General features: G+C 40.5%; 1 protein-coding gene across 1 annotated transcript in view; it reads right to left on the bottom strand.

Annotated features, from left to right (window-relative positions):
- The window catches only part of DNAH8 (dynein axonemal heavy chain 8), a 269,859-nt gene that overhangs the window by 167,229 nt on the left and 79,829 nt on the right, over nucleotides 1-22,801 (bottom strand). The window contains 11 exon segments of the mRNA XM_047797103.1: nucleotides 339-500; nucleotides 1,149-1,253; nucleotides 2,541-2,643; nucleotides 3,908-4,071; nucleotides 5,746-5,899; nucleotides 10,001-10,200; nucleotides 11,280-11,520; nucleotides 11,688-11,825; nucleotides 15,832-15,932; nucleotides 20,036-20,098; nucleotides 21,888-22,001. Of these exon segments, the coding sequence (XP_047653059.1) occupies nucleotides 339-500; nucleotides 1,149-1,253; nucleotides 2,541-2,643; nucleotides 3,908-4,071; nucleotides 5,746-5,899; nucleotides 10,001-10,200; nucleotides 11,280-11,520; nucleotides 11,688-11,825; nucleotides 15,832-15,932; nucleotides 20,036-20,098; nucleotides 21,888-22,001 (1,545 nt within the window).

Here is a 22,801-nt window from a genome sequence, read left to right as displayed (position 1 = left end):
CATATGTCCAGACACAGATCCATACCTACAGCTGTCTCTGTACGGATACAGACAGGTCTTGTTTACATGGAGAGCTGTCTTCCACAAAGACGATGAAATTTACCATGAATGGCTTTGGTCTCAGTGTATATCCTCAGTGATGGGAGAGGAACAGTGGCGGATCCGCTTCCGGGGAATGGGATGGGTTGGCCTAGAAAGGCTGAGGTGGACAAGCTGAGGGTGGGCCTGCCTCCCTGTCTAGTTCCAAGCTACATCATCACCCTCCACATCATCAGGCCGACGGCCTCCTGAGTATCCTTCCCGCTTATTTCCATCATTGAAACGTTGTGTGGTCTCACCTGTGCTGGAAAGTGATGGAGGAAATGTAGGAGTTGAAATCCTGAATCGCTGATTTGATAGAAGGCAGATCTAATTATATTATGTAAGGACGACATCTGCATTTTTAACAGCTCCAGAAGCCAAATCTCCACGGGACCTTTGGCCATAACACTGTTATCCAGCTAAAACATACATTACAAATTGATAAGAATTTGGTATTTTTACAAATGTGACACGATAAGTCACAGTAATTCAATGCAAACAATTTTACGCAAAATATTTAAAACATGAGTAGAATCAACTACTACATTAGGCAGAGGGAACTATAAAGATCATCTGGTCTAAAACATCCATTGTACAGATGATAAAGTGAGTCTCAGAGAAGTTCAAGGAGTTATCTAAACTAGTTCATAACAAAGCCAGGGCTGCAGGACTAGAATTCAACTCCACCTGCCTCCCTTTTGTTCATTAAGAGAACTGCCTTCTCCTCAACCTAAATTTTTTTGTTTTGTTTTGTTTTTTTGTTTTTTTGCTTTTGAGGGCTGCACCCATGGCACACGGAGGTTCCCAGGCTAGGGGTTGAATCGGAGCTGTAGCTACAGGCCTACACCACAGCCACAGCAACGCCAGATCCAAGCTGCATCTGTGACCTACACCACAGCTCATGGCAACACTGGATCCTTAACCCACTGAGGGAGGTCAGGGATTGAACCCGCAACCTCATGGTTACTAGTCGGATTTGTTTCCCCTGCACCACAATAGGAACTCCCCTTCAACCTAAACTTTTTAAAAGAAATCCTAATGATAAAATTTTAACCGAGTTAAATTACAATGATTTTTTCTCCTTCTCTTGATATGACAGCCATGATACGATCGTAGTCTTTTGCATGAAATGTCACCTCGTTTATGTTATCAGACACTGCAGGGAGATGCGGCTATAAGAAAAGACAAGACAGCAAACACGTCATACATGAGGCTAAGCACAAAAGCCATTGAGATGTTTTTAAAATCCTTATGATTTTTTTATATTTGTAAAAGATTAAGAATTTACTCCATTGTTTCAAAAAAAAAAAAAGACTCTTCTTTGACCTTTGACTGACGTGGAGGCTCACGTTTTAAAATCCAGCCCTACAGATTGTTTCCTCCAAGAGCTACTAATTCTACTCTTACACCGTGGGGACTGGACTAGTAGCTGTGGCCTTCCAGACTCGGACCAAACCACACGGTCCCTGCCCCCTTCCCTCCAAGAGACAGCTCAGTGCTGCTGTCTCTCCTGGCTCCAGGGCTGTCCTATATAGCTGCTGATTCCCTCCTTTCCTTTCTCATCCCCATGACTCCCTGGAAACCAATAAAGAAGGCATTACTAACTGTTCCCCAGATTTCTAAACCAGAAATGGCCCTAGGATGGGTGTTTCACAGCCTTCCATACCCAGTTACTCTTCCACCTGGAAGTACTGCCCTTGGAAATAGCTAAAAGCATTTAAGAAGCATTCCGGGGGAAAAAAAAAAAAAAAAGGACAAATGCAACCCACAATCCCTATCTGATCTAAGAATGTTAAGATTAAAATATCATAATAGGAGTTCCCGTTGTGGCTCAGTGGGTTGAGGAGCAGACACAGTGTCTGTGAGGACAAGGGTTTGATCCCTGACCTTGCTCAGTGGGTTAAGGATCTGGCGTTGCCGTAAGCTGCGGTGTAGGTCGCAGATGTGGCTCAGATCTGGCGTTGCTGTGGCTGTGGTATAGGCTGGCAGCTACAGCTCTGACTGGACCCCTAGCCCAGGAACTTTCACATGCTGCAGGTGTGGCCCAAAGAAAGAAAGAAAGGGGAAAAAATATATAATCATAATAATGAATTACATTTAGTGAGCACACACTGTGCTGTCAGATATTTTTCAACGTACTATATCCTGTGTAATCCTTCTGACAATACTATGAGGTAGAAATGATTAATATTCTGATTTTACAGCATATTTACAGAAACAGAAGCACAGGAAAATTAAGAAGATGGCCAAGGTCACCCAGCTGATGGGTTGCATAATCAGTGATTCTTGCCTCAGGTTCATGGGCTCCGAATGCAAAGAAAAGAAGATATTATATAACTAACATAATTTTTAATACTCGTCTTTCCTGGCTGCACCTTTAAGATGCTAAGTTCATCTTTATTTTTTATTACAGAGTCTGTGGAAAAGGGATGTAAAGAACAGATATTTAAAGTACATACCTGGATGGTATGGGAATCACTGGCTTGTCCAAGAATTTCTAGGAGAACTGGATCAGATACAAAGAAGAATCTTGGAAAGAGTAATCGCTTCTTCTCCAAATACCTTTAAATAAAGTCACAATGTCAAGTGGTCTTTTCTGAATTGTTAATTTGGGGTGGGTTTTTTGTTTTTGCCAAGACCGAATCACTAACGTCTTCAATACGGTGGTCGCAAACATCTGTGTTCATTTCTCATTTGTCTCTGAAATGTCTGCAGGAACCAAAGTCCTGCTCCACCACAGACTTGGGAAACCACTGGAAATAGGAAAGTGATTCAGAGCAAGCCTGCCCCCTCGTCTATGGTCTTCTTCCTCATCAAGAGCCCTCCTGGAACCTTTCCAAGTCAGGACAGAGGCCTACACTTGCACAAACCAGGATACAACATATTTCCAATAGACACTGAGCATGAACTGCCTTTGCAGAAAATTATCTGAGGATCAGCCTGGCTAACTGTTCTCTGAGCACACATCTCTATGCCATGGCTGGAATGTGGGGAATGGGAGCCCCCCCACCCCCAAAAGACAGGACTATGTTCTATTCCCTGGAATCTGTGAATGTGGTCTTTGCAAATGTCCTGCAGTTCAGGATCTTGAGAAGAGTAATCCTGGATTATCCACATGAGCCCCAAGTCCAATGACAAATGTCCTCATAAGGGACACACAGGAAGAAGAGGAGAAGGACACACGAGGCAGAGATGGAGACTGGAGTTATGCAGCCACAAGCAAGTCCTAGAACCACCAGAACCGGGACGAGGCAAGGCAGGGATCTCCCCAATAGCCTTCAGAAAGCTCGGGTTCAGACTTCTGGCCTTCAGCACGGTAAGAACACACATTTCTGCTGTTTTAAGCCACCCAGTTTGTGGTCATCTGCTATAGCGGCCCAACAAAAGTAAAACAATGCTTGAACTCACCCACCCTCAACTTGAAGGTGTCTTTTTTTTTTTTTTTTGCAGAAAAAGTAAATGTATATGAAATGTTAAATTCCCATCACCACTTCAACTGTCACTACCCAAACCAGAAAGGCAGTCCATTCTATTAATTTGTCGACGGGATATAACACCACCATACATAAAATGATGGGTAATAAAACCCTTTTAAAAAATTAAATTAAAAAAAAAGGAGTTCTCACACTGTGGCACAACAGGATCAGTGGTGTCTCTGCAACACTGGGACAGAGGTTCAGTCCCTAGGCCAGCACAGTGGGTTAAGGATTGAGCCTTGCCCCAGCTGTGGTGTAGGTGGTAACTATGGCTTGGAGCTAATCCCTGGCCCTGAAACTCCGTGTGGCGTGGGATGGCCAAAAAAAGAAAAAAAAATTTAAACTCTTACCCTGTAAGAGATTTCTGACATACTTCTAACTGTTCGTGTAAATGAGGTAAAAGCTGCCCCATGGTTTCATCTCCAACACAGCAACTAATCACATTAGGATTCTCATGAGCTCGCTGCATTATCTTTATCCATGACTTGTCAATATTCTGAAAACGCTTTGCCTCCTAAAAACAAATCTGTAGTCAGGAAAAGTTGGCATTTGGACAACTGAATAAAGCCAAGCCTTCACTTCGGAATTTCTTACAGTTCTTTAAACCAGCCTATTAGTCTCAGGCTACATAATTTAAAGGGGAAATTTTTTTCATCTGAATTAACTCTGAACAACAAAAACTCAAAGTCATAAAACTGCTTATTGAAATGCTGTTCTATCACAATGGGGTTTACCACTGATTTGTTTCCTTACACATAATACATTTTTCAAAGTGCCACATGATTAATTTTCAGAGCTATCAACCTAAATCGCAAATCGACTCTTTCAGCACCCCAGGTGTTTTGGTTTGATGAGCAAACTGAAGAAGCATGAAAATAATTTGATCTCAAGATCTTTGGAATAATTAAAGCTTAACAGTACCCCAGGAAAAAGAAAAAGAGAAAGCAGTAAAAATCCAAAACAAAGCTTCATTTACATGTTTGCAAATGAAAATTTTCTATTTATTGTGGATGGTATTAAGCTTTGCATTCAGTTGCAAAAATGCCTTTAGAAACTGGCATAATCTTGCCTCTATTAAAACTTTTCAGTGCACTTTTTAAAGAAATACAACTTTCTGATTAAAAAAGAAAAGATTTATGTTTTTAAAAATGTGTTACAAAGAGAAATCAGCCTTTTTCAAAATGCTTTTATCCTTTATTTTTAATCTATAGAGATTCCATAGGCATGGAAATTCAAAAGAGCAGCCTAATTTTATGAGAAAAGTTACCCTCATAGAATAAAGCTATTAGTAAGTTACTGGCATTAATTTCAAGGTCCCAGTGAAGGTGTTTGAAAGAATTTGTTACAGGCGTCTAAGGCTGAATTTCCTTGCGCGGTGTGCCTGATCTACTATTCGTCAACTTACTAATTGTTAATTTGTGCTTACAGAATATAGATTATCTCAAATTCTACTCTCAGAGGAATATTGGAAGAGAAGAACTACTATAATTTAATAGCATCATATTTGAATGGACCTCACTTCCTCACACAACCTGGAGATTTGAAAATATGTGAGCTTCTTTCTACTAATATAAATCAAAAAAGGTCAGCACTTGAAAAAAAAATTTTTTTTAAAGGGCAAAATACTAAATATTTCAGGCTTTGTAGGGCTGCTTTTGTAGGCTTTGTAGGTCGCTGTTACAACTACACAGCTCTGCCACTGTAATGCTAACGCAGCCACAGACAGAACATAAATGAATGGACATAGCAGTGTTTCAATAAAACTTTACAAAAACAGGAGAGTGGGGCATAGTTTGCAAAACCCTGGTGCAAATAAACAATCAAGACACAACCATATGTCTTTGTGAAAACTTTTACAGAGACATGTAGACAACACACACCAAATTATTCTATCAGCAATTACAAAAACCATACTTAAGGAGTTCGGATAGTGGTTCAGTGGGTTAAAGACCTGATCTTGTCTCTGTGAGGACGCAGGTTCTATCCCTGGCCTCAGTCAATGGCTTAAGGATCCAGTGTTGCCACAAGCTGCAGTGTAGGTCACAGAGGTAGCTCGGATCTGGTGTTGCTGTGGCTGTGGGGTAGGCTGCAGCTTCAATTCAACCCTAGCCTGGGAAATTCCATATGCTGTGGGTGCATCTGTAAAAAAGAAATAAAAAAAAAGGAAAGCAAAACTAGGTATATTTACCTGAGGTAGCTGTTTGGCAATATCACCACCTACAAAGACAGCTTCAAGATAAACCCAAAGGTTCTGGACTACTAGCCACTCTTCAATTATATCTGAGGATGTGGATAATTTATACACCCAATTCTGGATATTTTTTTTAAATGGAGCATTATATCTAAAAAGTATGAATGGAAAAGATATTACATTTTAAGAAAGAGAAAACAATATGGCCTAACAAAGTAAATTATAGGAGAAACATTCCTTTGACAATGAACTTTTTTTTTTCTAAAAGGCAGTTCCTATTAAATTTCACACATTTAATGAGATGTTTGCATTTCTATGAATAAAACATATAATTTCGCTTACTGTCTCCATATAGCAGTGACAGAGTAGGAAGTTTGCCAAGTTCGAACTTGGCACAGAGGTCCAGCAAAGCAACCGCATTCATTGCTTGCTCCTCGGGGTAAAGGTAAAACAGAGAATACGATGACTTTCCAAGATTCCTGTGAACCAAATCCAAGTGGGGGCTGCCCATGACAATAACACATGGGGCGCTGTTTGTCACTGGTCTACGGAACTACTACCACAAGGCTAGGGTCAAGATTGAGGCTTGACGTTCCCTACAGATGTGCTCTTCCACGCACAGACTGCTAATTCCACCAGGCACTGTGCCTAGATTCTGCAGTGTTAAAGATCCAGAATCGCTACCCCCTGAAAGCCTGGTTCCTGCTTTTTACCATCAGGGCTAGCTGAAGGGTTCATAAGGATACAAGGTGTCCAAAAAGCTGGGCACAACTAAGAAAGACAAGAAACAGAGTGGATGCCATGAGGGAGTGATGGGAAGCTACTGGGTAAAGACCTAATCATCCATAGTTGGATCAAGATGCTGACTTCAGTTTGCTGCAGTGGTAAGTTGCGTAGTGGCATTTCCTGGTGAGTGGCACTTGTTGAGTGAAATCTTAAAATGTTTCTTTTGACCAGGACAGGGTGACTTGAAGGTGCTCACATATAGAATAGGGTTCTACTGGGTATAGTCTGATGCCTGAGTGTAACTCTTCATTTCTTATAGAAGCCTCTGTTAAACACGGAGGTCTTAAGGGGTTGTACAAAAATTGTCCCAAGGAAGTGGATGAGTAGATCAGGCAGCAAGAGGCATTTTTCTCAACACTAAATTTGTAGTGTCCATCTGGCTGTTAGTTTAGAGTTGAAAAGCAATCACTAAGCCAAAAGCACCTTCAAAATCAATACGTGGAGGAGTTCCCTTTGTGGTTCAGCAGAAATGAATCTGACTAGCATCCATGGGGACGTGGGTTTGATCCCTGGCCTTTCTCAGTGTGTTAAGGATCTGGCATTGCCACAAGCTGTGGTGTGGGCTGCAGACACAACTCAGATCCTACATTGCTCTGGCTGTGGCGTAGGCTATAGCTCTGATTCAATGCCTAGCCTGGGAACCTCCATATGCCGTGGGTGCAGCCCTAAAAAAAAAAAATCAATAAGTGCAGACCAAGATGGTATGGATGGATATTTCAGGGAGTTGAAGCACCCAGAGCCCAAAATAGTTTCCTGCAGAATTTTTTAAAAAGAGTCATCTTTGATGGTGTTTAACCTCCCCACATGAAAAAAAAAAAAGATCTGAAATAAAATCACTAATGACTGGCTTTTGTTCTTTTTTTTTTTTTTGTCTTTTTTTTTGCTATTTCTTGGGCCCCTCCCACGGCATATGGAGGTTCCCAGGCTAGGGGTTGAATCGGAGCTGTAGCCACCGGCCTAGGCCAGAGCCACAGCAACGCGGGATCCGAGCCATGTGTGCAACCTACACCACAGCTCACAGCAACGCTGGATCCTTAACCCACTGAGCAAGGTCAGGGATCGAATCCGCAATCTCATGGTTCCTAGTCGGATTCGTTAACCACCACGCCACGACGGGAACTCCTGGCTTTTGTTCTTAACTGCATTGCACAACTCTGGGTGGTGGAAACTGTTCATGATAGGTAGGAAGGCCATGGAGCCCCATGCAATCAGGACCCACCATGAGAAAGTGTCACCACCCAGGCAACTCAGGTGTATCACCCATGGAGATACACAACTCTCTTCTGCAGTCATATCTGGATAGAACTAGAGCTCCAGCTGGCAGTACTGGCTGCATGATCCGTCGGTGGTCGGCTCTAGAAGAGGTTTTTCCGTGTCCACTTGGTATTGCAAAGTTCTCTAAGAGGAGAATCTCCCAGGGTGTTGTAACTTCTTAGATATCCTAATACTCTTTCTTGCAGAATCAACACTGAGTTTACTAGAACCATAAATAAGCACCATACCACTCAGGTTATATGCAAGTTAAGGATTAATTTAAGAAAGGCTTCAAATCATGACTTCATTAGCCACAGACCAGGTTCAGATGAATCTACAGCCCCCTTCTTCAAGAGGTCTAAAGGAATTCAGGATAGCATAATTTGAAATGATGGGCAAGTAGCTGCCTGGGAAGTTTAGGAACCACTGAAGAGCCAATGGGCGCCTTTGCCAGGATTATTCAAATTCCCTGAAAGCAGCGGATGCACCCTAGGAGTTTAACTCTAGCAAGTTCAACCCAGAACTCCCAGAACTAGGAGTTTTATGAGTTAGTACATCATACAAATACAAGACTGCCTCAGGGCCAGAGATTGTGCAGGATGCTAGCTATTTATTTATTTATTTTTGTTGTCTTTTTAGGGCAGCGCCTGCAGCATATGGAGGTTCCCAGGCTGAGGTCAAATCGGAGCTGTAGCTGACAGCCTATGCCAGAGCCACAGCAATGCCAGATCCGAGCCATGTCTATGACCTACACCACAGCTCACGGCAACGCTGGATCCTTAACCCACTGAGCAAGGCCAGGGATCGAACCCACATCCTCATGGATGCTACTCGGATTCGTTAACCACTGAACCACGATGGGAACTCAAGGATGCTATTCATTAAACAGTGATTCCCTTCCTGGAGATAGGGTATTAAAATCTCCATGCACCCTGGACACTAAACCTTGTTAATAATGACCTCTGAAATAATGTGACATATTTCTTGGGTGTGTTGGGGTGAAAACCTGTGAAGAATTCCCACATAGCCTGACAGGGGATTAGAGGATGCTAATGCCCAGAGAAAGACCTGACAGTATACTTAATCTGTCTGGGTCCCATTTTCTAACTCCGTGCTTGAGATCAGAGTCAGAGTCACTTTTGAGCTGGTGCAGTAGTACAATGACGGATAGGTTGCCTCATTTAGGCTGCGGTGGACCCAGGACAGATATAGCCACTTTCCACCATAAAAATCCAAGTAGGTATCCAAGCCCCCTAACGGTATATTCCTTCATGTGTTGCCAGCACACTTTTCCTTGTTTAGCCAAGGAAGACAAGGATGAAAAATCAGAGAACAAAAGAGAAAGAAGATAAGGATGAAGATGTCACTGTGGTGGAGAATCAAGGTGTTCAGCAGATGAGCTGCCAGTTTGGAGGAGAATAATTACAATGGAAAACAGGAAGAGGAGGTGAGGACCATAAAAGAAGAGATGGAGGCCATGGTTATTAGGGAAAATAGGTAGTTCTTGTAGGACAGCAGAATTCAGCACTTTAGTTCAGACTCTTGTGTTGTGCCACAGCTACAAAACTGGGCTTTTACCTAAAAATATATAACCCTAAATACAAAATCAAAACCTTCCCCTGAAAACTATAAAATTATCTGTGTTGACACAGAGAACAGACTGTGGTTTCCAAGGGAGAGGGGAAAGGGGACGGATGGACTGGGAGTTTGGGGTTAGTAAATGCAAACCATTACATATGGAAGGGATGAATAACAAGGTCCTACTGTGTAGCACAAGGAACTGTATTCAAAATCCTGAGATAAACCATAATGGAATAGGATATAAAAAAGAAAAAAATATATATATAACCGAATCGCTTTGCTTTACAGCGGAAATTAACGCAACATTGTAAATCAACTATACTTCAATTTAAAAAGTAATTTTAGGAGTTTCCATTGTGGCTCAGTGGTAATGAACCTACCTAGTATCCATGAGGACGTGGGTTCAATCCCTGACCTTGCTCAGTGGGTTAAGGATCCGGTGTTGCCGTGAGCTGTGGTGTAGGTCGAAGATGCAGCTTGGATCTGGTGTTGCAGTGGCTGTGGCGTGGGCCGGCAGCTGCAGCTCTGATTCAACCCCTGGCCTCGGAACTTCCATATGCCATGGGTGCAGCCCTAAAAAGACACACACACAAATAATAATATTTAAAATAAGTAAATAAAATAAGGTTACCTGTTGCTTAGTAAGGAACCTAGGACCATTAAACTATCCTCCATCAAGGTGATAATCTCTCCCGATTCAGTTCCTTTGAGCAGGAGCTCTCCCTTTCCCTTAAATGCTGCAAAACTTAGGTTCTGGTTGGTCCAATTCTCAATCACCTGGGTCAGCTTGGCTTCAATATCCTTCTCTTTAATGGCAGATATGCAAATATCCTTCAGAGGGAAATCAAAGACTATATCATGACATTTTCAATGATAAATTAGGTGCACTGTAAAAATCAGAATTTTTTAGCTTGGTCTAGAAGCCATTGGATCATTTTACAGCCAATAAAACCAAGGCTTGAGATCATTCTATCGCAAGTTCAAACCAGAACCCTGTGGTACTCTGACTACTAACTCTTTTACTGTGCCAGGAGATAATGGAACTTAAGTCATCATGTTTTTGTTTCTATTTTTAATTGGTGTTTTTCAGCCAAAATGGAGAAAACCTTTTGAACTCTTTAAAGTAACATATAAACATTGCTATATCCCTGCCTGTTTGGGCCCTAAGATGAATATCTTGCCTGACACAATCTGTTTTTAATGGGTCTTCCTGTTTTTTTTCTGAGAATCTTTGATATGGAAGTCTCACAAGAGCAAATAAAAGGTATTTTCCCCAAACATGTCTCAACTGATTTTCATACTTAGAATACTTAGATGGGAAGAAATAGAAAGGTGCAAGGAATTTCTACTCATTATTAGAACACAAATAAGTATAATAAATATAATAAGAGTGGCCTGAACCATTGCGAGTTCTGAGGAGGGAGAAACTTTTGCCTGCAGTGGAGGAAAGGCTTCACTGAGGAAGCAGCACGTGCGAATAAGTGGGATTCCAACTGGGAGAGAGAGGACATTTTATAGGAAGGGAAAAGGCTTCCTTTAGAGGCACTGAACGAACTAATGGTGAGACTCTAGCGTGGTTAATACCAGAGCAGGCAAGGTATAGTTAAGGGACAAGGAGGATAGGCTGAAGAGCTCCAAAACTAAAAAAATTTCAAATAATCATATCTCCTTGAGTTACAGCATTATTTTGCAAAACCAAATTTTGAGAGTGCATTATACAGGATAATTAGTACACTCTTAAATAAAATGTTTATTTACACAATGTTCACCAAAAAAAGGAGACATTATTTAATAGACTATTTGTAAGACCTTATAACCTTCTTTAAAAAAGAAAGAAATGGAGAATTTTATTCCCCCCAACCTAAGGATTAAAACTTGGGAGATAGGTAAGATCTTATAATCTTATGTACCTCAATGTCATCCTTATTTTTAAGGAGTGGTGCTTCCATAATATTTCTAAGACAAAAAGAATCAGATTCCACATCAAACGGGGTTCCAGTTAACTCGGAGATTCGATCCCAGTGTCTCTGTTTCATTGCCTTATTGGTCATCATTTCTAGTAGAGGACATGACTCACTGAAATCATCAATTCTTTTTTTCAGATCCAGAAAAGCTTGCCAATCTTTAAGTCCCTTTGGCAGTTTACGACATCTTTCAGGGAAAAAAAAAAGAAAAAATTATTTCATCTACGCATTTCTCTGAAGGTGTTATGAATATATTAACAACATATCATGAGATAAATTCATTTGTGAAATATCTAAAGGCTCTTAAGAAGACAGGCACTATAAAAAGGTAAATTTAATTCAATTGAAACCCACCTGTTCTGAAATTCCTGAAGTTCTGCATTAATTTTTTCAATGTCTACATCTCCCCAAAGTATTTCATAATAACCACTAATATTGCCCATTACTGTATCATACAGTCCATACAGCTTCTGCAGCAAGTTGAGTTCCTTTCTGGGAAACCAAGTAATTAAGTCATTATATAATATACATTTAAAAAATAAATTCCATTACTGAATAGGCAGAATTAATTCAATCAAATATTTCATACATTATGTGTATAATGTCTTAGACACCACAACATGCATAGAACCCTGGAGGTTTCCAAACAAAGAGTTTATTAAAGCTTCATCTACTAGGTCAAGTTTATAGGTCTCAAATATTACAAGTTATACCATGACATGTCATTAACAAATGGTTTGATTATTATTACCATACCAATCACTGCAAACAATGTGACCAAACTTAATAACAAGATCAAAGCCAAGGCTAAGGTTTTATTTGATTTTTTTCTTTCAAATGCAAGCTGGATTTTTAAAAAAATTTTATGGCTGCACCTTCTGCATATGGAAGTTCCCAGGGGAGGGACTGAATGTGAAACACAGCTGTGACCTACACTACATCTGCAGCAACACTGGATCCTTTAACACGCTGTGATGGGCCAGGGATAGAATCTGCACCTCCGCAGCTACCACAGCCACTGCAGTCGTATTCTTAACCCATTGTGCCAGGGTAGGAATTCTGTCTTGCTGGATTTTTATGATTATGTCTGCCTTTAAATCTGACTTTAAACGCCACTTTCCTACCAAAAGCTTTAAGTGCCCAAATGGAGTTATATCTGAAACAAGAATAAAAGGTGGGATTTCAGGGCCAAGTAAAGGAAAACTTTATTATGCAAAACACCAAAAAATAAACCACTCAACAGAGTTGGTGGATTCTCTCTAGAATTCTTCAGCCCTTCACATACCATGAGGGTCCACTGAATCCAATTTTTATCTTTGAGTTAATTTCTTGAGTAGCTCTAATTATTTCTAAGGATTGAGAGTCACAACTTTTATTATTTATTATAAATAAGCAGAGATCAAGGATAAAATATGCTTATGTTTTTGACAGAGTAAAGCTCATTCTATCTTGCGTTGACCTAAAACAAATAGACTTCCAGTTATTTATCCGGAAAAAAAAGGGGGGGCGTTATTCGGGATTGGCAGAAAATTGCAGCTAGGGGTCTGTGACCATGGTGAGCCATGTACAAGTCCCAGAATGGCCAGGGAAGGAGAACTCTTTTATAGAGGGGAATAGGAAGTTGGGAGGGTTACAGTAAACACAAAGGCCATGGCTTTTCATTGGCTGACTCGTTGCCAGGAAAGAAGAGGAGTCTTTCTTCCTGTTAGGCTCTGCTAAGGTTGCAGAGCATGACAGCTCCCCCCTTCTGGTCTCCCAACTCTGTTTCTGTTCATTAATTTTTTTACACTTGCAATCATCACAAGGGGGCACTGGACCCTTTTATAAATCTAAGGTACATTCTGGAATCTTAGTTATCTTTTTTTCTAATTCGTGTTTCCTTTTTCTAATTCATAATTCTAAAAATTATTTCATTATTAATCACTGAACATTCCCAATTATGCTAAAAAATGACTAAAATAATGAGAAAAAAATAATGATGAAATCTCCTATAAGGATGATGCAATAGTGAAAAAATAATTACTGTGGCATAATCTTTTAAATTTCTTATTGAGTGGCCAAGATGCTGTATCATCTTTCAAGAAAATATAAAGAAGGAACTCTGGAGACATCATTTTTGTGGTCTTTTGACTTCTGTTTAGCTTTCACTTAATATCATTACGATTTCAGTACTTTTCATTTTCTATTTAAAACAGCAAAAAAAGAAAATTGAAGAGGAAGATGCCTCCCAAGTTTTAAACAGAATAGAAACAGAAAGCAGCACTCTAGATTCTAATTCTGATAGTGAAACTGAGTGTGTAAGTGAAATCTCTGACTTTTGAGTCTTTAGATGAGGATAACTTATATGGACTTTTAACTCACTAATATATGAGTGAAAAATATATGTCAAAAGAGGCAAGGGCTTCATCGTGCAATATTTTGCAGCAAGAGCCTAGAACATCCCACTTTGTAAAAAGGTGACAGTGTTCTTTCATTATTTATGATGTTTGTGTAAATTTTATTTGATACATTCCACAACAGGACAAGGGTTGAAGACAGACATATATTCAAAGGAAATAGATAATGCTAAAATGAGGGGAAAAAAGTTAATTGAACTCATCATTCAAATTTAAAAGTAAAGATTTTTGTATTTATATTGCAAAGCAGGTTGGTGATCCCCTCTTCAACAAAACTATGTGTCCAAGTTTTCAACATTCTGAGTTTTAATGATGTGAGTGCAAGAAAAAAACGTAAGTAATGATAAGCTAGACATTACTGGAGATGGAGTTGAAACCTGGAGTCAGTGTTTACGGGATGGGTATGCTCCAGGTTCATGCATATCAGCGAATGAGCTATATTCAAAAGTTGGTCTTGGGAGTTCTCACTGCGGCTCAGCAGTAATGAAACTGACTAGTATCCATGCAGATTCGGGTACAATCCCTGGCCCTGCTCACTAGGTTAAGGATCCATGAGCTGTGGTGTAGGTCAAAGATGAGGTTCAGATCCCGAGTTGCTGTGGCCGTGGTATCTGGCAGCTGCATCTCCGATTCGATCCCTAGCCTCGGAACTTCCATGTGTCACTCATGTGGCCCTAAAAAAATATAAATAAATAAATAAATAAAAGCAAAAGTTGGTCTCTATCTCATGTATATTTCAACCCAGGCCATTCTAGAATAAAAATTTGGGTCTTCACTGCTTAAATTCTTATTATATTTTGTAATAAAACTTGCTTTTCACCATTCCTTTATTCTTCCTTCTGAAAATCATTCACAATTACTTAAAAACATAAACACTTAAAAGGGTCCATTGGTCCAGATGGTAGATGAGGATCATTAGTTTTCCTAGAAAACTGAGGGTGAAAAAACACTGATCCTCAGACCAAGGATGCAAAAGAACTAACCAGAGAGTTTATAAAAATGCAGATTTGCTAGGACCCAGTCCCAGACATCCTGATTCAATAAGTCAGGGAAAAGGACCAGACATCTGCAACTCTAACACAGCTGGGCACTGCCTTATGCTCAGCAAATGATTGTTTTTAGCAAAAGAATACAAACTGTCTACCCTACATGGCGGAAGAATTCATTTAGCTTCAGACAATTTCATGTCTGTTTTGCCAAAACATTTTCATGCTGGGACTTTGAAACAAGTCAACATAAAGTTTAAACCAAGATCCTAATAAGCTAATGCCACTGTTTTAGATTTGCCTTTGAGTCTATGGCCATACCGCCCTGAACATGCCCGATCTCGCCTAATTCTGCTTTTAGGGAGAGTTATATTTAAAATTCTATTAAAATATGCTTCTTTAAATCCTAGGTCCACAGTTTAAAATCAGTTGTTTCTGGAGTTCCCACTGTGGTAGGTGGGTTAATGATCTGGCTTGTCTCTGTGGGATTGCTGGTTCCATCCCCAGGCTCCAGAACAGTGGATTAAGGATCTCACGTTGCTGCAGCTGTCACAGATATTTAGATTGCAAATGCGACTTAGATTCGATCCCAAGTCCAAGAACATCCATAGGCCACAGGTGTAGCCGAGAAAGGGAGAAAAAAAAAAAAAACCAATTGCTACTGTTTAAAATCGATTAAGTTCCTTGGCCTTCCATCTCAACCAATTCTGTCTGCCCAATAGGGAAAAGCACTTAGCATTAATGCAGTAAGAAGAAAGCAAGGGCCAAAGATGGCTAGTCCTCTAAACAAACAAAAGTTACCCAAAATTGCATGCTTCTACACAATTATTGACATCATTCAAAAATTGTGAAAAAAAAAAAAAAACTAAGCACAGGCTAAATATAGACATGAACACCCAGAATTTTTGCAGTGTATTTTCTATTCACCTAGAACGTTTCTTTTGTGTATGAAAACTGTATTCAATGGGTCAGAAATAGCCAGGAAGGACGAGACTATTTAGGAGTTTTCCAGGCCAGATTCTTCTCTGAATGATAAAAGATTTAATGGTAACATGATTCGTCTAATGGACAGTATCAATTATTTGCATATAACACTTGACCAGTTTCTAAACTTACCTGGTTTTGTGTAAAACCTCATAGTCAGTCACGGGCAACCCAAAAAGTTGTTCACCAGATGAATACGTAACAAATTTCCTCCACAGATCATCAAAATTGGCCTATAAAAAGGTTTTTAAATTATAGTAAGATACAATTAATTCAGACCTATTAAAGAAGAATTTACTATAATAAGAATAAATGCTACACGAAGGTTTATTTAGTAACACCTATGAAATAAGGATTTGTGAAACAACTTTTTGCTGATACCAAGCTATCAGAGGAAAAGTTAAACTCTCAGGAAAATTTTCTTTCAAACATTCTGAAATTATCCATTTTATATAAAATTATTGCCTTAGTAAATTAAGTGGTCCCCAGACATGTAGTTCATGCTCCTATAAATACATCTGAAAGAGGTGAAACTGCATTTAAAAAATTCTATAATTCGGACTTTTTCACTATTTTAGACTGGTCATCTCTCCTATACGGTTCCAAAGAGTGAAGCATTGGTATAATTCACTCAATTTTGTTTTCTCTACAAGCAATAAAGGTTCTATAAAGGATTCCATTTTAACACCATTTGAAATCATTCTAACCGGTTTAAATCAGCAAAATTAATGCATAGATCTTTTGAAATGGAATTTGAATATCTTATACTTAGAATGCTAAGTATTAACAGTGTTTAAGGCACCAAGGGAAATAGAAATAATTCACTCATGACAAGGTATGTGTGTGCTACATAAATTGTATAACATGTCAACAAGGATCCTAAATTCCCAGTCCTGCAAAAGTGTCTGGCATCAGACCTCACAGTGCCCCACCAACGACACAGATCTGACAGGTACATTAGCCCATTTTACAGGAGCCCAAACAGGAAAGTGTCAAGACCCAGGAGGAACTCCAGTGAACTCCTAGTTCCTAGAAGGGAAGAGCCATTTTGCTTTTTTTTTTTTTTTTTTTTTTTTGTCTATTTAGGGCCACATCTGCAGCCTATGGAAATTCCCAGGTTAGGGGTGGAGTCGGAGCTGTAGCCGCTGGCCTACGCCACAGCCACAGCAACGCGGGATCCCAGCTGTGTCTGTGACCTACACCACAGTTCACAGCAACACTGGCTCCTTAACCCACTGAGCAAGGCCAGGGATTGAACATGCATCCTCAAGGATACTAGTCAGGTCCTTTACCCCTGAGTCAAAACAGAAACTCCCCACTTTGTACTTTTTATATTCCTTGGATTAGTATAGTGGTTACTCAATAATAGGACTGTGCGACACTAGGAAAGGGAAAACAAAAACTTCATTTAACTTCACAGCAGACATTGCTGTGACACGCTTCATGCCAGCCAAGTACCTGGAAACGCCCCAAATCAGAGTAACTTGCATCAGAAAACACCACCGGGACCTGAGACCCAGTGTGAGATGAGGCTCCTCCTTCTTCCCCAGATCTAGATCTGCTCATTTTGGGGGGTGAGAGGGGCAAGGGGAGCACCTGCTTTTGAGAGTTAGGTCTGTAACTATGACCCTCATCCATATACCCAGCTAGATTCCGGCAAACAGGAACCACCCCTACCCATCTCAGGAGAACCTGTGATATAACAGATTCCATCCAACCTGACTGAACCTTTTTGGTAAGACTGTGCTTGGAACCAGCCTGAACAAAACATGTACATAAAGCAACGAGAACAAATTACTGACTCAACTCCTCCATCTGCTTTGGGAGGAAAAAAATATGAAGTAACCTCCGACATAGGTAAAGGGTATTGCGAAACACCTGCCTAGTACTGTGGCAAAAACTACAGAAAGCCTTCCTATGACTAGATTAGCTGCAGAACTTTGGTATTCCCCGTAAAGAAGAAAATGCTGGTTTTTGGAAGGCAGCTCTGTATGTCCTGGCGGGATGACCATGGAAGCTGCCTGAGTACAAATGCAGGGAAACAGACTGGGTAAAGCAAAGAGACAAGGGAGGTCTGGGGGGCGGGGGGGGGGGAGGTGTGCAGAACAGAGAGGTGTTATTACTGTTATTTTAAGAAGGAAAGACAAATAGTTTTTTAAATGCTAATTGGGAAGATTTAGCAGGGAGAAAAAGGTTAAAAGCAAAGGAGAGAAAAGGGTTGACCTAAGAAGAGACAAGACAGAGAGTAAAGAGGCCCCAGGACAAGAAGGAGGGGGCACATCTCTCTGAAATTTTCCCTGCAAATTTGGAGACAGGATCATCTGTTTAAATGAACCCCCACACTCCTCCTCCTCTCACTTGTACTTCTGCGCAAGCTGGAAGCCTTGATCTTTTCCCCTCAGTTCAAGCTCCAAGCCTTATCAAGTCAGTTTCTTCAGCAAACTCATGAGGCATCCAGTTTTCTTCATTCCAAGTGCATTTGCTTTGTCTGAATCTTTATAGCATCTTGCTTATGTGACGGAAACTGTCATCAGTCGGGCCACCCTCCCTCTAAACCATTTTCTGCACTAATGCCAGAGAAATATTTGAAAAACACAACCGTTTTAAAAATTTAAATCTGATCCTATCATTCCTGGCTCAGAGCCCTCCACCCACAAGCTCCTTACTGTAGCCCACAGGGCCCTTCCATTCGTGACCTCCGCCCACTGTGCTGCCCCATCCCTCATCCTCTCCCCTTTGCCCTCAGCGCCCGCCCTAAACTCCCTGTTTACCTCCTCACTGCCTGGTCTTTGTATGAGCCACAAATTCTGCCTACCTTGTTTTCCCCCTTCCTCATCTAGCTCACACTAATTAGTCCCTCAAGAAGCTGTGTGGGTCCTGCCTCTTCCAGGAAGTCTTCTCTGTCTGCCTCACCAGCCCCCACTTGGCTTGGGAGTGCCTTATATCTGTTTCCACATCACAAGTTCTCTTAACTAGGTCACAGTGCTCACCACATGGTTCTGCTATCTATCTAGCGGTCTCCCTACCAGATTTTAGCAGCTTGGATGTTAGAACCATTTCTTAAATCATCTTCCTATCAACCAAGATACCCAGTAAGCATCTGATAAATATTTTTTAAACATCCAAGAATGCAAGTGGGATAGGGCGCATAAAGACAATACAAATATATAGTACAGCCACTGGAGAAAACAGGATAGATGGGAGGATGGGATGAACACATACACACTACTATACATAAAAAAGGTAACTAACAAGGACCTACTGTACAGCACAGGGAGGTCTACTCAATGCTCTGTAATAACCTACATGGGAAAAAAGGATGGATAGATGTGTATGTATAACTGATTCACTTTGCTGTAAACCTGAAGCAAATACAACATTGTGAATCAACGATACTCCAATAAATTTTATTTTATTTTATTGTTATTATTATTTTTTTGTCTTTTTGCCATTTTTAGGGCCACTCCCGTGGCATATGGAGGTTCCCAGGCTAGGGGTCGAATCGGAGCTGTAGCCGCTGGCCTACACCAGAGCCACAGCAACTCAGAATCTGAGCCATGTCTGCAACCTACACCACAGCTCACGGCAACGCCGGATCTTTAACCCACTGAGCAAGGCCAGGGATCGAACCCGCAACCTCATGGTTCCTAGTCGGATTCGTTAACCACTGAGCCATGAAGGGAACTCCCTCCAATAAATTTTAAAAAAGAAAAGAAAAGAAAACAGGATAGAGAATGAGAACAAATAACAAAATTCCCTGATGCTCCCAAGGGGCGAGCTGACATAAAAATCCATGAATTTGCAAAATATTAATCCAAGTGGGTGTGTGATTTTTCTCTAGATGTGCTCAATGATCTGAGTGTAGAAAAAGATGATGAATGGCTGGCCTGGTCCAGTGAGAACTGTAACCTGAAGTTGGACATAGGACCAGGGAGGTTTAAAGTGTTGGATAGAGAGGGAGGAAAAATAATGGATACAGAGGAAAGACAGGGAAACTGTCAATATTCAAAATCCTATTTTGATACATTTTATTATTCTATGAATTTTTTATCACTCATACAAATGAGACACTTGAAACTGAAATAAGGTACACACTCAAGTTCAAAATCAAAGTCTTGTTCCCTAAAAGCACAGAGGGCTACTCTATGCAGAAGAGCATGCGGGATAGAAGAGAAGGAATCAACTGCACTACATCGTGGATTCAAATACAATTCAAGTCTAGGCACCTGAAATACTAACTTTTCCACTGTCAGGTAAAATGCATAAATTTCCCTCTAAAGTCACTGTAAACAATAACAACACGTTGTCGACATGACCACAAAAAAAGTAGTTCTACCTGAAATATCTGGAGCCTGTTGCTAGCTTCTTGGGGTGGTATATTTGGAACCATAGGTCCTTCCTGTAATGAACAATATCATCTCCATTTTAATTATTAATCATATGTATTTATCAGTTTATTAGGTTTACCTATTATTTCCTTTTACACAAATAAACACGATTTTTAATTTAATCTGATTTTTTTTTTGTCTTTTTGCCTTTTCTAGGGCCGCTTCTGCGGCATTTGGAGGTTCCCAGGCTAGGGATCGAATCAGAGCTATAGTCTCCAGCCTACGCCAGAGCCACAGTAACGCGGGATCTGAGCTGCGTCTGCGACCTACACCACAGCTCACGGCAACGCCGGATCGTTAACCCACTGAGCAAGGGCAGGGACCGAACCCGCAACCTCGTGGTTCCTAGTCGGATTCGTTAACCACTGCGCCACGACGGGAACTCCAATTTTTAATTTAAATGGTCTAATTTTCTCCTGTACATGAAGCTTTTGTTTATTTTTTTGTAACAGTTTTACTGAGATATAATTCATTTACACAGCCCACTCATTTGAAACTTATAATTCAATGGTTTTTATTATATCCACAGAGTTGTGTAACTATTCTCACAATAAATTTTAGTACATTTGCATCACTCTTCATTTTGAAAGGACCTTGACATAGCTAATAAAAAAACATGATTAAATTACATTTTATATGAAGTTCCTAATGCAAGAGCTCTGTTTCAGTTCCTTTATGATGATAACTTATGATGCTGCGGGTGTGCATCAGAATAACTGATTCAGTGTGCTGACAACCATCTCATTTCACTAACGGTTCAGCCCAATATGGAAACCAGACACACGTAAGTTGAATACTTGGAAGAAGTAAAATGTGCTCTCTTGTGACCATGAGCCAAAAAACAGTTGCAAAAAAGACCATAGATGGTCTGTGCAATCATGAATATTATAGCTATGCTAAATAATAGACTAGATTGCCAGGATAATAGAATAATGCAGCAATAAAATCTAACCTTCAAGATTAAGTTTAAAAAGTATTATAAGGAGCTCCCTCTGTGGCACGGTGGGTTAGGGAATCCAACTTCAGTGGCTCAGGTCATGCAGAGGCTCAGGTTTGATCCCTGGCCTGATGCCATGGGTGAGAGGATCCAGCATTGCCAGAGCTGGGGCATAGGCCACAGCTGTGGCTTGGAGTCAGTCCCTGGAACGGGAACTTCCATATGCTGTGGGTGAGGCCATAAAAAAAAAAAAGAAAAAGAAAAAAAAAGTGTTATAAAAGGAGTGCCAAGGGTTTAAATTATCTGATGATTCCAGATCTATTGTGACCACTAAAACAAAGCAGAATGTGTTAGAGGACTAAATCCCACTTCTGAGTTTAACTTCAGAGGGATTAACCATTCATTATCCGTTATCACACCAGGTGGAATAGTCTGTGGCGCTGACCAAGGATGATATTTATTACTTATTTTCAGTGACTCTTTTGGTTTTCTAAGAGTTAGTGAAAAAAAAAATCAGTTGCATAATACCCTGCTATTAGGACATTTAGAGTTTTACAGCCTTCCAGCAAGTGTATTACATTTTCAATTATGAGTATTCCGGCCCTGTAAAGAACAAACCCACACCTTTTTTTCCTTCCACAAGCTCCAAAGATGTTGCTCCTTTTAGCTGTTAAATGTTTCTTCCTCTATGAAACATGCTTAAAAGTCTACCTATCCCCCCTTTTGGATAGCATCAAACATGCAAAGATAGCTTCGTACACACAGTGTACAACTCCCAGTGTATTTCTCAGGTTCATCACCTTCATCTCATATAAACATACTGCTGGACATCTCAACACACAGCATGCAAACACTTAAATTACCGTCTCATATGCTTCGGCAAAGTTCATTACATCCTCACGAAAAACTTCCACGGACTCGAGCAGACTACTTTTAAACTTTGGCTGCACTAGAACTAGTTCATCTTGTACAGAGACCTAGAATATAAAAAATAATATTCAAGAAGTAATGTATTTAAATGAAAACTACAATTCTATTCCAACCAGATTATCTCACCTAGCTCCTATATGAGTAAGGAAGTCTCTGCAATGTTATTTGTAAAAACAAACAAACGAGCAAAAACAAACCGCAGAAATAAGCAGTCTGATTATAACAACAGGAGACTCAAGTCTGACCTAGGAGGCAGCACTATTTAACTGCCATAAAGAGAGTGTTCTGGCTGACCAGCACAGCCCACTGCTAAGGCCAGGGTAACAGTTACAACTAGGGGCCCAGTCTCTAGGACCAGGCCATGGTCTGGGATTGGCAGTCTCTTGAAGGTTCATGTGGTTGCAGTAACTGGACCAGTTTCCCATAAGAAAATGGGATTACTCAAGGTATCCAAAAAATCAGCAAATATCCTCCACAGTGGTCCTCAAAGCTTCTGCTTAAACCTTCAGTCAAAAGACCTAGCATTTAGTTCATGCTTACCACCTGCCAGGCTCTTTCCATATGTTAACTCCTTTTATCCTCACAAGCCCCCCCTCCCGCCCACGTGGTAAATACTAATATTATACCCATTTTGCAAGTGAGAAAACTGAGGCACAGAGAGACAAAGTAATTTCCTCGAGGTCTCAGCACCAGGATGAGATAAGATCAAAGATTTAACACCTGGCAGTGTGGTTCTAGGGCTCCCACTTTGAACTGCTCTCAACAACAGCATCTCTCTGGGTTGGAACATACATTACTTCATTTTTTATTTTTCAGTGGCATATGGAAGTTCCCAGGCTAGGGGTCG

Source organism: Phacochoerus africanus, chromosome 9 (genome assembly GCF_016906955.1).
Source record: "Phacochoerus africanus isolate WHEZ1 chromosome 9, ROS_Pafr_v1, whole genome shotgun sequence".
In the NCBI taxonomy this organism is placed as follows: domain Eukaryota; kingdom Metazoa; phylum Chordata; class Mammalia; order Artiodactyla; family Suidae; genus Phacochoerus; species Phacochoerus africanus.
This window is presented reverse-complemented; position numbering and strand designations above follow the sequence as displayed.